Genomic DNA, 21,967 nt, shown 5'->3' on the forward strand with positions numbered 1-21,967 from the left:
GAGTGTGTTAATCTACTTTTCCTTTCCTTAGTTTTCTTATGAATAAAATAACACAATAATTGTACTTTACTTGTAAGGTTTTGATAATTCAATTAGATAATACCAAGAAAACTCTTCATATATCTGGAACAATGCTTGACATATGATAAAGTGCTTTGAAAGTGTTTACTTTTTAAAAATGCATTGTAGTTTGCAATTACAAAGCATGTTAATAGTTTCCTGCCAGACTCGGGAGGTTTAGACAAGAGGTGAGTTCAAAGCCACCTTCAGCAATGGTGAGGCGCTTAGTAACTCAGTGAGACCCTGTCTCTAAATAAAATACAAAATAGGGCTGGGGATGTGGCTTAGTAGTCCAGATTTCCCAGTACAAAAAAAAAAAAAAAAGTTTCCTATTATGAGGGACTCACAAATAAGAACAGAATTTTCCTTTCATGGCCTTTACTTTTCATTTATGAATCACTAACTAGATCATGTATACACCTTAGGGTGAACTGCCACAAATGTCTTGGAAACAGTGAGATTTAAATAAATTTGTAGCATGCTAATTTGGTATGTTTTGCTAATTAATTTCATTAGTGTGGTATGATATCACAAGTAGTATTCTGTAATTCCAGCTCTGCCCCTGAATACTTGGTGGAATCTGTAACTGGAAGAGCTTTGGGATAAGAGATCATAGTATGAATGAATTATAATATTTACTCTCTTCATTCTAGGGAAAACTGGAGGAGTGCCTAAAGCAGTTAAAAGAGGAAAGAGTAATAAGGCTTAAAGCTGATAAACGAGTCAGTGAGGTAAATAAGTTTTACATTCTGAAAGTTTTTTTGTTTTTTAGTTTGAGTTTGATTTAATTCTAAGCCATATATACATACATACATGTAAACTTTTAAATATAGTTTAAAGTAAGAAAATAATAGTGATTGCAAATTGGTTCCATTAGGATAAGCTTTTTTATTTTGATGTCATACCTGTATTTGTTTTTGACAGTATTTGCTGACATATATGAGTATTTTTTTTTATTTGTTGTTTTAAGATATACATGATAGTAGGTATAATTTGAAATTACACATATATAGGGTGCAATCCATAATGTAGAGTTACATTGGTTGTGTATTCATATATGATTATAGAAAGTTACGTCCAGTTCTCTACTATCTTTCCTATACCCATCTCCCTATCCTTCCCTTCCCTTCATCCCCCTTTGTCTAATTTAATGAACTGCTATACTTTCCCACCTTATTCTCCCTTGTTATGGATGAGCATCCACATATCAGAGAGAACATTTTTTTCTGGCTTTTGGCTTTTTGGGACTAATTTCACTTAGCATGATATTCTATAGTTCCATCCATTTACCTGCAAATGCCATAATTTCATTCTTCTTTATGGCTGATTAATATTCCATTGTATATATATATACCGAATATTCTTTATCCATTCATCTGTTGAAGGGCACCTAGGTTGGTTCCATAGCATGGCTATTGTGAATTGAACTCTTATAAACATTGATGTGGCTGCATCCCTGTAGTAGGTTGTATTATTTTAATCTTTGTATTTATTTATATTTAGTGTCATGTAATTATATTTAAAGTAAGATGTAGTCTCTTATTTGTCTCTAGGCCTTTATACGACTGCAGTTTATTTTCTAACGCATGAAATGGACTTATTAGGCTTATACTGCATGTGCAGTAGCATAAAATGAATAATTTAAGTATAAGATAGTGGAAACACCACAAATGCAATGACAGATAAAAATCTATACTATATAGAGTATTAAATTAGACTAAGATGCATGAAAGCTAGAACATTTTTTATAAACATATATAATAATATAATTTGTACAAAGAGTATAGGGAGGAATTTTTGATAGTAATGCATTAGATTGAAGGACACTTAGTCAATTAAGAAATACTGAACACCTGATTGTATAAGGCAAAAATTACATTGCAAAGAAATGGTCTTTCTGAGAAATTAGTGCTGGGTTTGTGTATGATTTTAGATAAGTATATGATGAGAGGCAGCAGCATGCAGGGGAGTAAATATTTTCAAGAAGCCAACAAGGAGGTTGCAGGTATTGGTCGTTACCAGTTAACAAGACTTCCAAATCTTAAATTACTCTCAACTTAATTAATCCTTAACATTTAGCAGAATTATAATAGACTTTGCTCAAATCAGTCTCTATATTTTGTTTTCTAATTTACTTATTTTGTGCTTTTTAGTTGTAGATGGACACAATACCTTCATTTTGTTTGTTTATTTTTATGTGATGCTGGGGATCAAACCCAGTGCCCACACATGCAAGGCAAACTCTCCACCACTGAGCCACAACCCCTCGTTTTCTAATTTAAAAGAAAATCTTAGGCACCTAATTTTCTAGTGTAGAATGATCTGGTATAAAAATGTAACCAGTTAATGATCTTTTGAAATATTATTAATGAAATAATAACTTCCTGTTTTGCAGGAAATTTTGTCAAATGTCTCCAAGTTGTTTTTGTTGTTGTTGTTGTTGTTGTTGTTTGTTTGCTTGGTTGGTTTTTGTTTTTGTTTTTTGGTACTGGGGATTGAACCTAGGGGTACTTAACCACAGAGCCACATTTCCAGTCCTTTTTTATTTTGAGACAGGGCCTCACTAAGTTGCTGAGGCTGGCTTTGTACTCAGGATCCTCCTGTCTCAGCTTCTCAAACTGCTGGGATTATAGGTGTGTGCCGCAGTGCCCAGATGTTTCCAAGTTTTGATCTGTTTACTCTTATTGTCATCACTGTGAAGACTTATACAAATTAATTATATTTTTTAAATGTTTTATTTTAGTTTTGTTACTTAAAATTTTTTCTTTAGATTACAAAAAATGTATGAAAATTGTGTCACACTCTCAACCTTCTTTTGTAGCTGGAACATGAAAATGCCCAGTTAAGAAATATAAATCTCACTTTGTCTGAAGCCCTTCATTCTCAGTCCGTGGCAAGCATGATCCTGGATGATGAAGGTGTTTTGGGCAGTATTGAGAATTCTTTCCAGAAATTTCACGCTTTCTTGGATCTCCTTAAAGATGCTGGGTTAGTTTATTTCTGTCTAGGGCATTTTTCCTTCCATAATTTTAATCTTAGTTTGCTAAGGAACCTGAGCGATTTTCAGAGCTCTGTAAGCTATATTTAGTTTGTAATGATAATATACTTGTTTTTTACATGAAAAATTTAGTTGTTAAAAAATGCAAAATGGCAATTCTGCCTTGGTAGAGAGCCCATCATAAAAAGTAGTGCTGTAGTAATTGGTAGGTATAACTCTTGGCACAGACTAAATTAAAGGCAATTATAATTGAAAATATTCAGGAATGTGTAGAAATTTTCTTGCCTTTTATTCATCTTTCTTGTTGAATAAGTTTAAATTGATATTTTTGTCCTATTGTAATGCTTATTAATCTCCTGGATAGATATAAATACAAATATAGATTGGTGGTTCTAAACCAGGAATAATTTTGCTAAGAGAAAGAGTTGGAGATAGTTGTTGAGTGATATTTTATATGTGAATGGGTTGATAGTGGAAATATTCATATTCTTAGAAATCGTAGGAAAAGTGGTAAAGTGTATGGGGATAAGAGGCACAAGGTGCCCCTGGTAAGTTAGAGCTTAAAATGGAGGAGTGATGCTAAGGACATAAAGTCAAAAGATATTAATACAAAGTTGTAGAGAATATGGAGTACAGGAAGGATTGGAGATCCAGTATGTACCCCAAGCATGAATATGGGAAGATCTGAGAAATGTAGAGAGATGGGGGTTATGATCTGAAGTAAAATAATGGCTTCTAAGATCTTAGAAGCTTAGGTATTCATTTGTACAAATATTTTGTGCTTGTAGGAGTAGGGAAATCCGAATTATTCTGATGAGATTACAGTAACCCTTCTTTCTCGTTTGTTCCTCTTATGCAGGCTTGGGCAACTTGCCACAATAGCTGGTATAGATCAGTCAGATTTTCATTTACTAGGTCGTCCTCAGATGAATTCTACTATTAGTAGTGCACCTAAAGAAGAAAAGAAGGCACTTGAAGAAGAAAAAACAGATCTAAAGCAAAATGCCCTAGGACAAATGCAGAATATCCAAGTAAGTGGGCAGAACTTAATGATCAAAGAATGATTAGTAAAAAGGGAATTATTCAATTAGAGAGAAAATGAGAACTGTTCCTCAGCTCCCAAGCTGGGGGACCAGAAGCCTCTTTAGGGTCCTTTCCATGTCTGAGATTAGTAAGTTTGTGTCCATTTCATAATATTATATTGTAAATAAGAAACTTATTTTGACAGTTTATGATTTAAAGCAGATTGTCTTCAGTAAAGAAGGAAAGATTAGAGAAAATACTCTAAATTTTAAATTTTGTAAATGTCTATTTTATTCACATTTCATCTAGGTTTCTATTTGTATGCAGTCAGCTTACAATGAAGGAACACTAATGAAGGTACAAATACTGATACAGATAATTTTAAAAAATAAGTAGTCCAGATATAACTAAAAGGCAATATATTGTAGGTAGCCACTGGTGATGGGAATGGGAGGGGAAAACCTGTCTGCCACAGGACTCCCCTGCTGCTTTTCCCCTGCCTTACCTGGAGCCCCATCTCTCATCAACCAATCTCAGACTGTTCTCAGGAACTGACAGTTTGAGAACTCAGTTGAGTTACACATTGGATACTACTTACATGCATGTGGTATATAGAAAATAAATTCATTTTCTTAGGAAATAGGTGTTGTTTTGTTGTTTTAGGTTTATTTGTTGCTGTTTTTGAAGGAGGGAAAGGGAAATGGACAGTAATTACATTAAACACAAAATCTGAAAACGTTCTAGACCTAACTCTGAATATAGCACATTTTGAGTGTGGAGTCATTTGCCAAGATACAATTAGTGGGGAAAAATGACTCTAAAATCTTCTGAGCAATCAGCTGATGGCTTAACAACAAGATTACAGAATTACAATCAAGTTCTGCACTCTTTAATGGTTAGCTTTGTTTATGACTGAATTTTTTGTTTTCCTTTCCAGTTTCAGAAAATCATGGGTGATGCTAGAATTCCTTTGCCTCTTGACTCCTTCCATGTCCCAGTTTCTACTCAGGAGGCCTCAGGAACTTCCAAAGACAACCTGGGAGACCCAGCTCCTGAGCAGCGGCAGGAATCTTGTGAAGGATTCATGGTGAGAACATGTTCTCCTTTAGCAGATATGATTTCTGGAACTGGAAATCAAAGAGAAGAAGAGGAATTATCTAGAAATAGCAGTTCACCCTCAGAGAAAATGACCCAAGCAGGTGAATATACCAAAAAACACTTTGCCAAGAAACAGCCTGGGAAGGACCTGCATTCCTATTCTGACTCCTTTATAAACCAGAAAAGCAAAGGAATTGGGGAAAATAGGTCTTTGGTTCATGAGTCAATTAAAAGTGAGTCTTCAAAAAACTACATTTCTGTCAAGAAAGAAAGTAGAATAGTGACTGTTTCATCCAAGACAAATAAAAGTAAATCCAATCCACTAGAACATTCTGAAAGTGATACTCTTGGATCTGATTTTGAAATTCAAGAAAGCATCCATTCTCTATCAAGCTTGACGTAGGTCTAAACCTTCTGAAATTATGTTTTTACCTTCAAATTTTAATAAATTTTCTTATGTTTTTATTATGGCATATGGTGTCTTAAAATATAGGAATGGAAGCCATTAAAGGAATGTTTATCTGTGCTTTTTATCATAATGAAGATTCTGGCATATTTTCCCTTTTGATACTTTGCACTGTTCATTCAACAAATGTTTACAATACTATTCTGGGTACTGTGGCTTTCAGCAACAAAGAAAGCAAAGCTTTTACCCTTATGGAACTAATACTGTGTGGAGGGAGAAAACAACAGCGACAATGCAGGGGAAGGGGACTAGAAAGGGATGAGATTAAGTTGATTAAGTTAGATATAGAAATGCAAATCACATGGCCAGAGGTCATTTGTCATTGACCAGAGCAACAAACATGTACTTAGGTACTTAACCAACCATGTTATGGATTACAGCAACCCTATACAGGAGTAAACTACTGTTATGCACATTCTGTAGGTGAACTTGAGGAGATTGTGAATTGCCCAAAGTTGTCCAGATATAAACAGTACAGCTGGGTTTGGAACCAGAACCAGTGCTCATATTCATTTATCCATTTTCCCTGTTAGGAGAGAAACAGCTTAACAGATGGCAAGAGAAAAGCCAATTAGCACAAGAGGTGCAAAAGGGGGGGGGGGCTATCAGAAAGTATACCTATCCCTTACCCCAGCCGTTTTCAAAGGCAGAGTATGTAAATATGACCACATATCTAGACTAAATCATCCCTCCTCAGTAAAATATGCACAGATAAATCCTGTAGAACAACCAGACTAAGAGAAAAGCTGAGAGTGTCTGATTTCTCCTAAACACTCCTTCCTGTATGTTATCAAAGGACTACTACAATACTCTTGAATCCATTAATCTTGGCGCTTTAATAGTATGTGGGGTGGAGAGACTCAAGATGATATTTTAAAACTGTGTGTTCCATTCCATGGTGGGAATACTGAATGAATTTAATATGTAGGGAAAAAGGAAGCTGTGAGAAAGATTATATAATATGAGACTAAGGTCATGTTTTTATCTAAGAAGAGATCATTTGGGTACCTAAGCTGTCTTAAAGTAGTTAGAAGCTGGTGAATAAGGAGATGAAGAGAACCACAAAAACAGGTAGTTCAGAGTTCCTGGAATGTCATCAGACAATGACATGTGACATTCAAGTAGGCACCCAAGAGGATGAGACCTGGTCTTAACAATCCCTGTTGCCTGAAACTAGTTCTCTTTCCTCAGGAAATAATGAGCTAATAAGAAATGACAGTCCTAGGTTTGAACATTAGATCACTTAGTATGGAAGGTACACTAAAGAAGCATGGAGATTATTTTTCTTCTTTTCTGAGGAGAATTTTTAAAAATTTTTATTAATTCATTTGTTGGTATTGAGGATTGAACTCAGGGATGCTTTACCACTGAGCTACATTCCCAGCCTTTTTTATTTTTTGAGACAAGTTCTTGCTAAGTTGCCCAGGCTGGCCTTGAACTTATGATCTATTGCCTCAGTCTACTGAATCATTGGAATTATAGGTTTGTATGACTACAAATGGTGGGTTTTTAATTAAAGAACTTAAGCTCCCACTTACTGTCCTACCCCTACTGAAAGTATTTTGTGGACAAACGTAATAGAGATAGTGGCTTAAATAAAACTAAGCTGTTTTTTGTTGTTGTGGTTTTTTTTTTTTTTTTTTTTGCAGTGCACCTCACACATGCCAGGCAAACACTCCACCCTGAGCCATATCCTTATTCCCTTAAGCTGGTTTCTTCACTGTAGGACTTCTCAGCACAACATAGGGCAGTGTTCATTCTAAATCTTTAATAAGATAGTCATATTGTAGCTGAGCATGATAGTACATGGCTGTGATCCCATTGACTTGGGCAGGAGGACCACAAGTTCAAGGCCAGCCTCAGCAACTTAGTGAGGCCTTAAAAAATGTAGTGAAACCTTGTCTCAAAAAGGGCCGGGGAATAACTCAGTGGTAAAGTGCCCCAGGGTTCAATCCCCAGTTCTTAAAACATCTTTTTCTTTCTTTCTTTCTTTTTTTTTTTTTTATGTGCAGCCATTCTCAAAAATGTTTGATTATAGAGTCCTTTTAAAATAGGAGTTCCTAGCAACTGATTATACAATTTGATAACTTCTGAGTTAGTCATAGTAAGAGGAGAAAGATTTGAAATAAGTATGATGAAGGAAATAAGCTTGAATCTTAGGAAATAAGATAGCAGTTTGTTACAGCAGTTAGCTTACTGGATATCACCCTCAATTTTGAAGAAGGAGCGGTATGTACATCCTTTGTGCAGTATGTACTCCATAAGATTGGGTGGTGGTATCAGGGTTGAAAATAACCAAACTGCTTTGGAGAAAAGAGTTTGGTTTTGGATGTGGTGAGCTGTAAAGCACCTGTAGAATTCAGGAGGAGGTGACTGGTAGATTTTTTTTTTTTTTTTGAGAATAAAATTACTGCTTTTATTTCCCAAAACCGTAGGGGTGGGGAAGCAACGTGATAAAAATGAAGATCAGTTCCCTAGGATTCATTCTGCCTCCGGAGAGCACATAGGAGCTAGGTGGTGGGAAGGGTCCATGCTGCCGCGGTTCCCTTGGGGTCTCAGCCCCACTGAACTGTCATCAATCTAAATGTTAGTGGGTTAGATGGTAGAACTAGGCCGCTGGGCCGCAGCCTTCCCCCTCCCGCACACAAAGCCTTCATATGTCCTGGTCTCCGGCAGGCCTCCTCCTCTTCCCGACACCCACCTGGCCCTCACTGGGCCCCCCACTCCCCTGGCGCCTCAGGGTGGCCTCCTTAGACTCCCCTCCCTCCTTGCTTCCCTGCCCTCCTGCCAGCAGTGGTCTCCACACCCTGGGCCTGGAGGAGCCCACGGGGGGCGTCTCATAAAAGGCATATGTCCCAAGACCCAGCCCATTGCCCTCTGCCAGAATGCATACCGTGGAACATGTTAAAATGGCAAAGATTAAAAGCAGTAAGACAGGAGAGCGAGGCTCAGTGCTGTCCCCCTGACACCCATTCTGGGGAGGGCCTGTGGCAAGCTCTAGTGCCCTCCTGCAAGGCCCAAGTCCTTGAGCCAAGTAGCCAAGGACTGACCGGAGCCTTTGGGGGGAGAATCTGAAGGCTGAATCTCGGACACTCAACTAGGACAAATATCTGAAAGAGGTGGGCGCGGGGCTGAGCCTCCAGGCTGGCCAGCCCCCCCAAAACCTGGCCACCGCCTCTGCCGAGCCCACACAAGGGACGCCCCTCTGCTCCCAAGGTCGTGGGCTCTGGAGTTAGGAAGACGGAGGAACAGAAGCTGCACAAGCCTGGGGGCCCAGAGCTCCAGTGGTAGGCGGTGGACATCCCCTGGGCCTCGAGGTCTGAGCTGGCCATGCTGCAGGCCTGGAGCCCTGGACAGCTGGAGGGAGGCCCCAGGTACAGACCCCAGCTGTGGGAAGGAGACCCAGTGCACAAAGCACACCTCCCTCCAAACAGGAGGGCAGAGCCAGGCCAGGACCCTGCCCACAGACCCCAAGAGTATCCGAGGGACTAGGGTTTGTCAGGCCTGGTGGCCAGGTAGAAGGGGAGGAGTCCCAGGCCAGACCCGATGGATCTCTGGTCTCCTCAGATCTTTGGGGGCAAAGGCTGGAGGCAGGGACAGAGCCACTTCCCATGGCCACTTCTCTCTCTGCTCCTGGGGAGAAGGAGCCAGGAGGTAGTGGGTGAGGGTTAGGGCTGGGAGGGGGCAGGCCCCAGAGGGGTTGTTGGGGTGAAGGGAAAGAAGAGAAAGAAAACCAAACATGGGGTCCATAGGCCAGTGTGTACCCCAGCCTCATGGAAAACCCTCAGAACAAAAGCCCGCCCCTCCCTCTGGCACCCGCCCCCACCTGCGCCCCTTCCCCATGGGGCCCTCTGGGGGGAGAATCTGACGCTGAATCTCGGGGCGCTCAACTAGGACCAACATCTGAGAGAGGTGGGCGCGGGGCTGAGGGCGGCCACTTCACTTGTGGAGGTAGGCGTCCAGCCACAGCTCCCCAGACTTCTTCAGGGAACTGATGATGTCCATCAGGGCCCTCAGCAGAGGCTTCTCCTGGTACTCGATGCCGTGCTTGGCGCACAGAGACTTCACCCGCGGGGCGATCTTGTGCAAGTTGTGCCGGGGCATGGTGGGGAAGAGGTGGTGCTCGATCTGGAAGCTGAGGTGCCCGCTGAACCAGTCGTTGAAGAAGGACTGCTCCACGTTGCAGGTGGCTGCCAGCTGGCTGCTGAACCAGTCGCCGTAGTGGTCCAGGTCAATCTCCATGACGATATGATTCATCTGTGTGACCCACACAAACCAGTGGCTCTCCAGGAACCTGATGAAGTTGAGGAAAAGGAGGGACCCCAGGATGCCGTAGAAGGGGATGTAGGTGCAGAAGAAGCGGGCATAGTAGCTGATGGCCCAGGCCAAGTCCACCCAGTGTTTGTGAACGATCATGGTCATGATGATCTGATACTGGAAATACAGGGGGATGAGCAGCGGCGGCCCAGTCAGGAAGAAGTACTGGTGCTGGTGGTTGTAGGGAAGGTACTTCAGCTTCTTCTTGCCGTACTCAAGGGCCTGCCATTCACCGAGGACGAACACGTGAAGCATCTGCACATCTGGATCCTTGTGGAAGATGTTGGGCTTGGCGTGGTGCTGGAAGTGGCGATGGTTCCACCACTTGGCAGAGGCTCCCTTTAAGTGGCCGATGACGAACTTGTGGACGATGTGGTTCCACTTGGACTTCTTGTAGACAGAAAGGTGGCCATAATCATGTTGCAGCCATCCAGCTTGGGCCTGAGAGGTAGCAAGGACAAAGGCTGTGACGAGGGTAGAAATCCAGCCATTGCCGAAGTAAAAGACAGTGAACCAGGCGATGCTCTCCATGGCGATGATGTGGGCCAGGAGGAGGAAGAAGAACAGGTGGTTGGTCTTGAACAGGTTCATGTCCTCAGCAGTCTTCCTCAGGTTCCGGAAGTCCTCGGTGATCTGAGCACTCTTGCCACGATCCAGGCTGGGCTCCTCTGGGGCCAACTCGCCAATCAGCAGAGGCTTCAGGAACTTGCGGACAAAGTCAAGGTCAGGGTGGAAGGCATTGAAGGCATCCGTAGCATCTTCTCCCGCGTAGTGCGCGATGACCCGGTGGCCCCCCGGGTGCCGCGTGGACCATTTGGTGACGTTGTAGACCTTGCAGTCGACCACGAGCCACTTGTCGGTGCGCTGGTTGCGCTTCTGAATCTCCTCCCAGCTGAAGGTGGGCATCGGCGCCTCGCGCTCGGTGGCCCCCTCGCCCTGGTTCCCCCCCTTCCCCATGCTGCCTACCCACCGGGATGCTTCGTGCGCCGCGGTTTCTGGGAGCCGGCGGCTGGCTGCACGGACCTTTCCCTCCTGGCCCGCACCCTCCTCGCTTTCGGCTTTTGTCTTCTCCTACTCCTCCTCCCACCGCGACCCCTCCCCTCGCCTTCGCTCCTCCTCGCCTTGCAAGTATCCCTGCCTTCCTCCGGTGTATCCCGGTTTCCCGGTGCCCCCAAGTGGTCCCCTTCCTCCGCCCCGCCCTCAGCCCGCCCGCTACGACTGTTGCCTCCAGTAAAAACTCCCGGGGAGCTCAGGGCCTCGACGCCTCCTCCTCCCGCCCCTCCAGCTCCCCCCGCCCGGGGTTCCGCATCCTCCCGCGTTCCCCGCCGCCTGGGTTTCCACAGGGATCAGCAGAGCGCCTGCACCAATCAGGGATCGTCGCCCCGCCTGCCATTGGCCCAGGAGGATCTTTCGAAGGCCAGCGGGCTGGAGCCGTGGGTCCCCGGCTCCCCCGCCCGCCCGCGTGGAGTCCAGCCCTGCGGCGAGGCCCGCTAAGTGTCCGACCTCCTCCCTCCCCTAGATGCAGCCCTAGGGCCGGGAGGAGATCCCAGAGGGGCAGACCAGGGGCGGCGACTGGGCTCAGCCGAGCTCTGGGGCCATTGGTAGACGTTTTGATGAGTAAATGAAGACATGGAAAGAAAGAAAAAAGTCAATCAGCATAGTAGCTAATATGAGAGTGGATGAGATTGCCAGGAATTGTGGGGACTGAAATAAATGACAAGCAAAGAAAGGGTTCTGAAAGATATAAGTGATTGTGTTTCAAGAAGAAAGAAAAAAAAAAATATGATACCATGCTATGAAGAAGTGTTCATTGGATTTTGGCAGTTAAATCCTGGTGACCTTAGGGCAATTCAATGAATTGGTTGATGGAAAAATTACAGTAAGTAGATGGGACAGGGCTGTCCTGAGGAGACAGAGAAGACAAGATAGATTACTCTTTGAAGGAATTTGGATAAGAAGAGGAAACAGCTAAAGACAAATTCTTTAGAATAAGAAGGACTTGAATTTGATGGGATGACAGGAAAGAACTAATTGAAGAAGAGGACCATGTATGCAGCAGGATCTCAGATAAGGTGGAGCATAATATATGCTTATAAGACTTCAATAGATCTGAACAGATGAGGATGGAGATTTGGTTTCTGGATTTGAGGTGGCTCATCTGCATACATCAGGGCAACAAGTTCTTAAGATCTGGGAAATAGAGATTAAAAATCAGATAAGGTCACATCACAAAATACATAAAAAATAATTATGTACTATCAGAGTTGGAAGATGACTGGTTAGTGTGGAGGGAGATAAAGGTGGAAAATGGAAGTTAAAAGAAGTGCCTTCATTTTCTAATCAGTCTAATTTCAAAAGGGTAGTTATAATCTCTAGCCTTAGAGTCTAACACTTGATTTTCACAGAATCAGCAAGATAGGAGATGACTGTTTTTTTTTTTTTAATTTGATTACGTACCACATGCAGGAACTTGTATATAACATGATATATTTATATGACTTAACACATTCTTCTGCTCTTCCAGAATCCTCTTGAAATGACTGTAGAAGCGATAAAACTTTTTAAAAAATTAATAGCAGAGTTGGAAAACCAGAAAATGAATAATATGGTATTTCTAGAAGACTAAAAGGCAGATTATTGAAGGACCAGTTAGTTAATATGTGGAATAGCTAAGCTATTCCACTTTGGAGCATCTAATTCTGGATTTTGATAACCAGAACTAAGTAAGTGCTATTTCAAGTGGAAATTATGACATAGGCAACTTTGGGATTGGAGAATAAGGTCATTATCCAAAATGACTACAAGAAGGAACTGAAGTTCCCACCCACACTCTTTTGCTATAGTAACCTGCCACTTCCCTTTATAATTGCCATAGGTACCTAAAATTAGAGTTTGTATTCATTGAAAGTTAACCAGTATTCTCATTTGGCTGAGGAAAAGTACTTCATGGTTTAATCTGTGGCCCTCATCTATAAATAGGAATAGCCAAGAATCATCAAATCTGAAGCAAACTGGTTACAAAAAGGGAGAGAATCCTAGGAGAACAGAATTGACATATATATTTGTTGAATTAATGACACAACACAAATATCAAGTTGGTATTAGACTTTACATCAGTAACTATATAACTAAGCAAACTGAACAATGGATTTTCAATTCAAGGAAACTGATGAACAGAGATAAGAAAAACCCCTTGTCTTGGTGACCTGCTAATCCCCTTTAACAGAAAAAGGTTATAAAAGGTTAAATACTTACACATATGTGAAAAAGTCTAACTAAAATATAACATGGATGGAGACAGGGCAGGATATAGGAAGTGAAAACATGTGCAGGAGGTTGTAATATTCAAGGGCAGGATAGAGATAATGTTTTATTCTTGGTGTTGATAGAAAAATAAAGTTAAGGGTATACTAGCAAAGTTAGGTGATGCTTCAGTAACAACCTCCAAATCTTGATTTCCAACATAGTTTTATTTGTGTTCATGCTACTTGACAAATTGTCTAGCGTTCCTACTGGATATCACCCTCAATTTTGAGAGCCAGCCTGGTAGAACATTATGTGGAACATTCCTTGTTGTGCCCAAGGAAAGTGTATGGACGGAACATACAATATGACTTCAAAGCTTCTACCTAGATGTAGTGAACGTCACCACTACTCACGTTTCACTGGCCAAACAAAGTCACATAGCCATGCCTGAGTTAATAGAATAATGAAGTTCAGACTTGCCACATGGCAAGAGAAGGAGAGAGAGAACCAAATACATGTCGACAACTTTAATAGCTACTAAACGACCAGGAAATGGAATTGAATTTTAAAATCTGCCAAAAGATAGAAGAAAAAAAAATACAAAACCATGAGTAAAAAGACCAAGTTCTTTTCTTACAGTAAATGTGAATAAGTTAAATTCTGGAATCCCTAAGCTTAATGAAAAATACAAAATCTAATTATATATTATTTGCAAAAGATAAATTTAAAAGTAATGTCATTGATTATGAAGAGACAGGCAAAAATATAGCAGGCAGATACTAACAAAAGTAGATGTGTTATAAGAAAAATAGTAGAATGAAACAGACATTATTACTTTATGTATATATGTGACTGTATGACCAATGTGATTCTACAATATGTATAATCAGGAAAATGAGAAATTATATCCTATCTATGTATGGTATATCAAAGTATATAAGTGCATTCTACTGTGATGTATAACTACTTAAAACAAATAAAAAATGCAAAATAAAAGAAAAGGAAAAATGTTGAATAAAATTATCTACCCATTTAAAAAAAATAGATGTGTTGACTTCAGACTAGAACCCAAGGTGAAAACCATTAAAGAGGACCTGGAAAATTTAGAAGAACACTATTGCATAAAGATTTTTAAAATGTCTGCAGTTTTAAAACTTCATTTCAAAATTATAAAGTAAAAATCTTAAAATACAAGAAAAAAAGAAATCTGTAACACCTGTACCTCAGATACAGTATTTAATCGCCAAGATATACAAAGAACTCAAAAAACTTAACACCAAAAAAAATAATAATAATAACCCAATCAATAAATGAGCTAAGGAACAGAACAGCCACTTCACAGAATAAATACAAATACTCAAAAAATATATGAAAAATTTTTCAACATTTATAGCAATTAGAAAAATGCAAATTAAAACTACACTGAGATTCTATCTCACTCCAGTCAGAATGGCAATTATCAAGAATACAAGTAACAATAAATCTTGGTGAGGATGTGGAGAAAAAGGTTCACTCATACATTGCTGGTAGGACTGCAAATTAGTACAACCACTCCAGAAAGCAGTATGGAGATTTAGAAAACTTGGAATGGAATCACCATTTGACCCAGTTATCCCACTCCTTGGCTTACATCCAAAGTACTTAAAATCAGCTACAATAATGTAGAACTATGGTACTATAAATAAAAGACAAAAGATTGGGAAATGTGTGTAATACAACAAAAGGTTTAAGGTACATAATATAAAGTGACTACAAACAAAAAATTGGACACCAATTACACACTTAAGAAGAAATACAGCACATAAAAACATTCAGCTTCACAAGCTGAGTTATTTTAATACATTAAAATGACACTTAAGAATTGGTAATAGTGCTGGAGAAGATGATGTATGGAAATCAGTACTTTCAGTCATTGTTGAAGGAAATATAAATAAGTAGTTTTTTGAGTGGGTAACTTGGTGGTGTTTGTCAATATTTAAAATGGTCTGCCTTTGATCTAACAACTCTAAATGTAGCCATTTACCCTAAATATTCATGCAAGTATCCTCTGGGGTATATGGCAGTGTGTACTGAAGCATTTTTTTAAATAAAAAATTAGAAACCATAATTGTACAAAAATGCAGAAATTGTTGAATTAGAATATACCCATTCTGCTCTTATTTACGCTTTGGGGCTAATATTACATATGGCACAATGACATATGTAGTATTATGATTGACAAGATCATCTCCGATAGGATTAAGATATAATTTTTTAAAAAAGATAATTTACTGACATGTCTCTGACAATCTGACTTACTAGACAGCAAACAATATATAATACTGGACAAATATTTCTTTATTCAGGAATGAGTCATGGAAAATTTAGGACATTCAGATTATTTAACTTGAGTTCAGCCTTTTTGTGACTTTTCTGAAAGTGCAAATAATTCTTTGGATTCAGAAAGGTATACAATATGCATGGTTTCTTAAGTTTGGTTTTAAAATCTAAAGTTTTAAAAAGAAAGTCCATTATAAAGAATCAAATGCATAGACAATATGTTAAGTTCACTCTGGAGGCCAAAAACCTCCAAAGAAAGCAAGAAGAAACAAAGAAAATGTAGAATTTATATATAAATACAAAGTATGTATTGAAGATCTATTTCTACCAATAAATATTAAAACAAAGAAAAAAATTTCTAATTCCTACCATGTAATAGTCTGCAGCAAATAAAGACAATAGTTCTACAGTGTGGACATGAAAATATTTCTGAGACATACTGACAGAAAAAAACAAGTGGCACAATAATCACACACTCCAGTTTACATTCATATAGTTAAAACCAGTTTACAAATACATACTGCTTTTGTGTATCTGTGTGTGCCTAGACAGTAGTACATACTAAGTTAACTGGTTTCTTCTACTAAAGCAGTTGTTTTGAGGGAGGAAGAATGCAAGACAGTTTTTCATATTTTAACTCCATTTACTTTTGGGTTATTGAATTTTTTTAAAGTAAGTCTGGTTTTATGTTTGATAAGTGTATAAATTCCTCTTCTGTCATGAACCTGGGTGATGTTGGGTACACAGGCAGAAGAATTCACCAAAACAAAGAGAAGCAGTTTAGAGTTCATTAGGGAAATGATACCCTAACCCTAACCCTAATCCTAACCCAGGATGTCTGCCAATGACTCAGAGGGTATAAGATCAGGGCTTATGTGCACTTTTGAGTCCTTTGTTCACCTTTGGTGGACTTTTTCCTAGGAGTAGTTTATGCAAAGCAAGGGGTGATTGACAGATTCCTGTCCCTTTTTCATATGCTTATTGTGCATGTGCCCTGTGCTTGTTGGGGGGGTGGGGTTTAGACAAGGACTTTTCCTTATTAGGTTACTCTAGGTCAAACTTGGATCTCTGTGCATGCTTCTCAAGATGGTTGGCCAATATTTTGAAAAACAGGAATTTTTGTTTACACTTGGGGAAGTTAGTTCCTCAGATAATACAATGGGTTGGGATAAAAGAGAGTCTTTAGGCTTATATCAGCTATGCTAATTGAGATGGGATGGGGCTTGAGACCTATCTTGACTCATTTTCATTGTAGAAATTTGGAAAATTAAAATGTGTGATGTTATTCCTTATGCCCTGTGTTCTTTTTTTTTTTATCCTGTCTTATTTTTTATGTCTGTCTTATTTCCTTATCTATGTGAATGAAAAACAAGCTTTACTATGTAAAATTCTCTCAGAGCTTTGGACCTTGGAGTGTTGGTGGAGCCTACATAATGTACTCAAACCTTCTTGGATAGCAACCTATCATATGATCATATTTTCTACTTGTGTGCACATACCATGAATGGAAAATTTCATAAACAATTCTTATTGTACATCTAGCATCTCACTCTGATTTGTTCTGTTCTAGTTCATGCCTTTAAAGAAAATTCTGCTTACAACCTACTGTTTCACAGTCCTGTAACGGGTCATGTCCTATAATTTGAAAACATCAGCTACAAGGTTTTAAACATCAGTTCTGTGAACCCCTGATAAAGCTGGTGGCATAGGGCAAATCTTTCCTACATTTGCTTTATTTTGGCTAAAAGTAATTTCTACATTCAGGCCTTACATCAAAGCCTAGCTTTCCTTTTTTTTTTTTCATTTTCTGTTTTTTTATAGGTGCACTATAATTATACATAATGGTGGAATATTTGTACACGATATAACAATTTTGTCAATACCACTTCCAGAGTATTTCCCCTTTTGCTCTTCTCCTCACTCCCCTCAAAGTGTAGCTTTCTTCACCTCTTCAACTCTTAATAGTCTTAAGGTAATTCTCATTAGATTCTTTTTTAAAAAACTTTGGATTTTCACATATGATTTGGTTAAAAACGTAGAAAACAAGAGACTTCACCCTGTGGTTTAAGGCATTTGGTATGCCTCGCTGTTCCCAAACACAGAATGTACTGTAGAGGTTGAAAGAGCTCAGCCTGATGCCTGGATTCTCTTAGTACAATTTGTAAATTTTAAACCAGTGCGAATTTAAAAAGAAAAAAATCCCACCAATCTCTGAGTCAAACAACCCTGAAATAGATGGAGTAAAATATGTAAAGCTTCCTTGTGTACTTCCTCACTCAACACTACCCCTGGTAGTTTAGGAATAGATAAGAATACCTCCTATAGATCAAATAACCATTAACTTTGTTCCAGAGAAGCCTGTGAAGATTAGTTGGTTTATTTAATGTCTTAGAAAGATAGTCCTCAAAATCCTTGAAATGTAGAAGAGGCTTTATCTCTTTAAAAAACAGAAAACAAAATCTTAAACTAGAAAATCCTAATTCAGGACCTTAAATGATAAAATTTGAGTAGGATTTGAATACACTAAAATCAATTTGATAGTCAGTCCCAATTTTTTTTTTACCAAAGTCAAAATTTACTTAACCCTCCTGGGAATCGCATGCTTTATTGTATACCAGACAAGAGACACTTTCATACATTATTCCAAGAATCAAGAACCTGTAGGGGGAAAGTGTTATCTTTATCTTAAAGAAGAAATGAGGCTCCTAGAAGAATTGATTAAGTTTTTAGGGGGTTTCAAGGCAGGAGCAGGATTTGTTGCTTTCAAATCTGTTTTCTTCCCACAGTGTGGCTTTTGGCGCTCTTTGCTGCACAAATTTATTCCAAAATATTTATTGTCACTGGTTGTCACCATATATTCAGAGAGGCTAAAGCAGTGAATGATCCCCTAGCCTGAGCTGTTGCTGTAGTAAAAGGGACTAGAACAGCCCATGTGCAAGAAACGTTTTTCTTCATTTTTTGTTCTTTATGGACACTTGGGTTTATATCACTTTCTGTAATTATTTTCCTTTCCTTGGTATAGCACTATAAGTTTAAATTGGCTAGTGCCTCTAAATGTTTTGGTGTGTTTTCCATTCTATTTATTTATTTTTTAAAAATTAAATATTAGCTAGGTACAGTGGCACACTCCTATAACCCCATCCCTCTGGGAGACCAAAGCAGGAGGGTCTTAAGTTCAAGGTCAACTGAGACAACTTAGTGAAACCCTATCTCCAAAAATAAAAATGACTGAGGATGTAGCTCAGTAGGCCCTGGTTTTAAACCTCAGTACTACAAAAAAATTTTTTTTTTAAATTAAATATTAAAGAATTTAAATTAACTTTTTTTGCTGAAATCATTTATTTTAGCGTGAAGTCCATAGTCTTTAAGGCCTAGATATTGAGTACAATAGACAAGATACAGTTTGATATTTTCTTTCACTAGAAAGAGTAGATTTACCCTGAGTCTTTTACCAGAGATTAAGATTTTTATATCTTTCACTTTAAGATAAAATAGAACTTCAGGTCTAAGGCCCTTGACTGCCCATGATTTTGCCATCCCTTTGAAGTGATTGCTTTTTTAATTATGACTTTGTTATGCCAGGTGTGGTAGCTTGGGCCTGTAATCACAGCTACCTGGAGGCTGACACAGGAGGATCAAATTTTGAGGCCAGCCTCAGCAATTTAGTAAGACCCTGTCTCAAAATAAAATAAAAAGGGCTGGGAATGTAGTTCAGAGGTAGAATACTTCTGTGTTCAATACCCAGTACTGCAAAAATAATATGGACCATGTTAGATTTTACCATTTAACCTGAGTTAAAACATTCTATAAAATTCATGATGATTCTGATCATTTAGGGGTTTTTCAAGTCATGTTTGAGACTGGACTTGAACTTGGGACTCATAACTGTTCCCTACAATAAAATTTTATTTTCTAAGCTGAGAAGTGGCTTGCACCTATAGTCCTACATATGTGGGAAGGAGGATTGCTTCAGCCTAGGAGTTCTGGGCCAGCCTGGGCAACATAGTGAGACCTTGTCTCAAATAAATAAGTAAATAAAATAAATAAATAAAAGTAAAGAAGATTCTTTTCCAGCTGTCTATTCCATCTCACCCTTTCTCCGTAAGGGGTAAGTCTCATTCCCTTGGCTTTTAGGTTGGAGAATGTGGCCCTTGGTTGTCTGAGCATGAAGTGGCCCTACAAGCTTAGACACCAGGGGTCTTCTGTCAGGAATGGCTCCGGGGGACTTCAGAGTCCTGTGTGGAAGAGGCACAGTGCTTGCTAGCCCTGGCAGAATCTTACCTCAAATCCTCAAATCAGCCAGAGATGCCTCTTACAAGTGGGTTTCCTTTTAAAACCTTGAGTGGCAGCAGCTCCTGAGGAGAGCCACCGAGCAGCAAGACAGCCCTCAGCCAGCCCTGGACCTGTGCCAGCAACGCTGCCTTATAAGACCGGATTCTCCAATTATATCCGCTAGTCCTGGACTTCAGACTATTGGCCAAGACACTGATTTCTGGAAGAGCCAGAAGCTGAGATTCTTCTGTATGGATTTCGGCTGCCAGAGAAGCCAGACTCCACCACCATTTCTAAATGAGAACCTTCTCACTGACCCTGAACTTAGAGAAATTGGACAGGAAATTTTTAAATTTTTTTGGACCTCCACCTGGGCTTTACATTTTTTTAGACTTCTACCTCCCTGAAATTTTAATAATGGGAAGTATTTCATATGGTTCAAATCAGAGCATTTTAATATTGCTGGTACTTATTATTTGGAATAGTTTTATGGCTTCATTTAAGTTTATTGAATATTCTCCAGTGAACTCTACTGAATGTCCTACCTGGGAAAATTAAGGTGGAAAACAGATTGGAAAGTGAATTTTTAGGACAGAGCATGTTATAGCGTTGAATAAATTCAACCAGTGTTCTCTTCAGACTCATTTCAGAGCCTTCAGGTCTCATCAGTGACCTCAGGAGGATTCCTGAAAGAATTTTGAAATACTCCCATGCATGTTCTTTCCAGAAAGAACAGCTGCATCTGTGCTGTGCTGTGCTGAGCTGAGCTGAGCTGTGTGAAGAGGCAGCGGAGAGACATATTCCCTCCCTTCCAGTGTCAGCCCAAATCCATAAAGACGAGTGTCTGTTTTTCAGAGGCTTTGGGGACTAGACTTTTGCTCTTCTAGCAGACTCCCTTCTTTCAGACTGACGGAGTAACTTATTCAGCCTGATGAGATTGGCAAAAAGCTTACTATGCAGGCTCCCTCTGGTTCTGTTTTGGCTGTCTCCTATTCCTGGGCAGCATGCTGTCTTCCCTCTGGTCTTATGCTTTTCTATTGTAAATTCACCAGGACCTTGTCTGCCTCCGTTATAAAATGGAGCATAGCAGGCCTACCATTGCCTCCTGAGTAAATTCCATTTGTTGGGGAAGAGGAATGGGAAGACAGGACTTGGCTTCCAGTCATAGTCTCCAGTTCACCTTGAAAAGTGCTGAAGGTCAGATAGAAGCAAGAACTCTGGTGTGCTATTGCACAGGTGGGTGATTATAAATAACAATAATTACTGTACACTAAGAAATGGTTATGAAAGTTTTCACCATAAAGAAATGATAAATGTTTGAGGATAAAGTTATGTTTAACCTGATTTAAACATTATACAATGTATACCGGTATCAAAACCTCACATCAGGCCTGGGGCTGTAGCTCAGTGGCAAAGTGCTTGCCTAGCTAGCATGTGTGAGACACTGGATTCCATCCTCAGCAACACATAAAAATTAACATATAAAAAAAATAAAACATTCTGTCCATCTGCAACTACAAAAAAAGTTAAAACAACAACAACAACAACAACAACAAAAAAAACAAGCCTCACATCATATCCCTTTAATATGGACATTTTTATGTTTCTACATACCAGCTAAAAATAAATTTTAAAAGACAAAAGCTGGATGTGGTGGCACATATCTGTAATTCCAGATACTTGGGAAGCGGAGGCTGGACGATTGAGTATGAAGCCAGCCTCAGAAACTTAGGCCCTGAACAATTTAGCAAGAACTTGTCTCAAAATAAAAAATAATAAAAAGGGCTGGGGATGTGGCTCAATTGTTAAGTACCCCTGGGTTCAATTCCTAATATATATATATAAAATGTGCTGAGGCTGCTATTCCAATTCTTTTGGTGCCCGTTGGGCTTCTATGAAGACATTTTGGTGGGCTCAGAATTTTGGAGGGAGCAGAGTAGGAATAAGTAATATCCTAAAAGTTCAACACACACCGTCTTCCATCACATATGAAAAAAAAATATGACAATTGACTCTAGAGTTCACCCCCATAGTATAGCTTCTGTCATAGAAAGACTTCTTCAGTTCTAGCTAAAAATCCTGGGAATGGGTCTGGAGTTGTGGCTCAGTAGTAGATCCCCTGCCTAGCATGTGTGAGGCACTGGTTTGGTCCTTAGTACCAAATAAAT

General features: G+C 39.5%; 3 protein-coding genes across 5 annotated transcripts in view; 2 read left to right on the forward strand and 1 right to left on the reverse strand.

Moving 5' to 3' along the window:
* The window catches only part of LOC308640881 (centrosomal protein of 78 kDa-like), a 31,480-nt gene extending 25,595 nt beyond the window's left edge, over positions 1-5,885 (forward strand). Inside the window, exons 12-16 of one of the 2 annotated variants that reach the window (XM_081278856.1) lie at positions 714-791; positions 2,882-3,048; positions 3,918-4,089; positions 4,391-4,438; positions 5,019-5,885. In XM_081278856.1, the coding sequence (XP_081134982.1) occupies positions 714-791; positions 2,882-3,048; positions 3,918-4,089; positions 4,391-4,438; positions 5,019-5,582 (1,029 nt within the window). In that variant the 3' untranslated portion in view covers positions 5,583-5,885. The remainder of the gene's footprint in view (positions 1-713; positions 792-2,881; positions 3,049-3,917; positions 4,090-4,390; positions 4,439-5,018) is intronic. The other variant, XM_081278855.1, reaches the window with a different exon arrangement.
* LOC308642610 (centrosomal protein of 78 kDa-like) overlaps positions 1-21,967 on the forward strand; it is an 845,412-nt gene that overhangs the window by 62,791 nt on the left and 760,654 nt on the right. The window lies entirely within an intron of this gene.
* Positions 8,297-11,151, reverse strand: LOC308632496 (acyl-CoA 6-desaturase-like). The gene has a single exon (XM_081264621.1). It carries the CDS (start codon positions 10,917-10,919, stop codon positions 9,585-9,587), a length of 1,335 nt encoding a protein of 444 aa, XP_081120747.1. The 5' UTR covers positions 10,920-11,151; the 3' UTR covers positions 8,297-9,584.

The sequence above is a fragment of the Spermophilus citellus genome (genome assembly GCF_964194105.1).
Source record: "Spermophilus citellus genome assembly, chromosome: 2".
Classification (NCBI taxonomy): domain Eukaryota; kingdom Metazoa; phylum Chordata; class Mammalia; order Rodentia; family Sciuridae; genus Spermophilus; species Spermophilus citellus.

Excerpts from the sequence above, each read along its gene's own strand:
- LOC308632496 (XM_081264621.1), bottom strand. The coding sequence starts at position 10,919 with ATGGGGAAGGGGGGGAACCAGGGCGAGGGGGCCACCGAGCGCGAGGCG.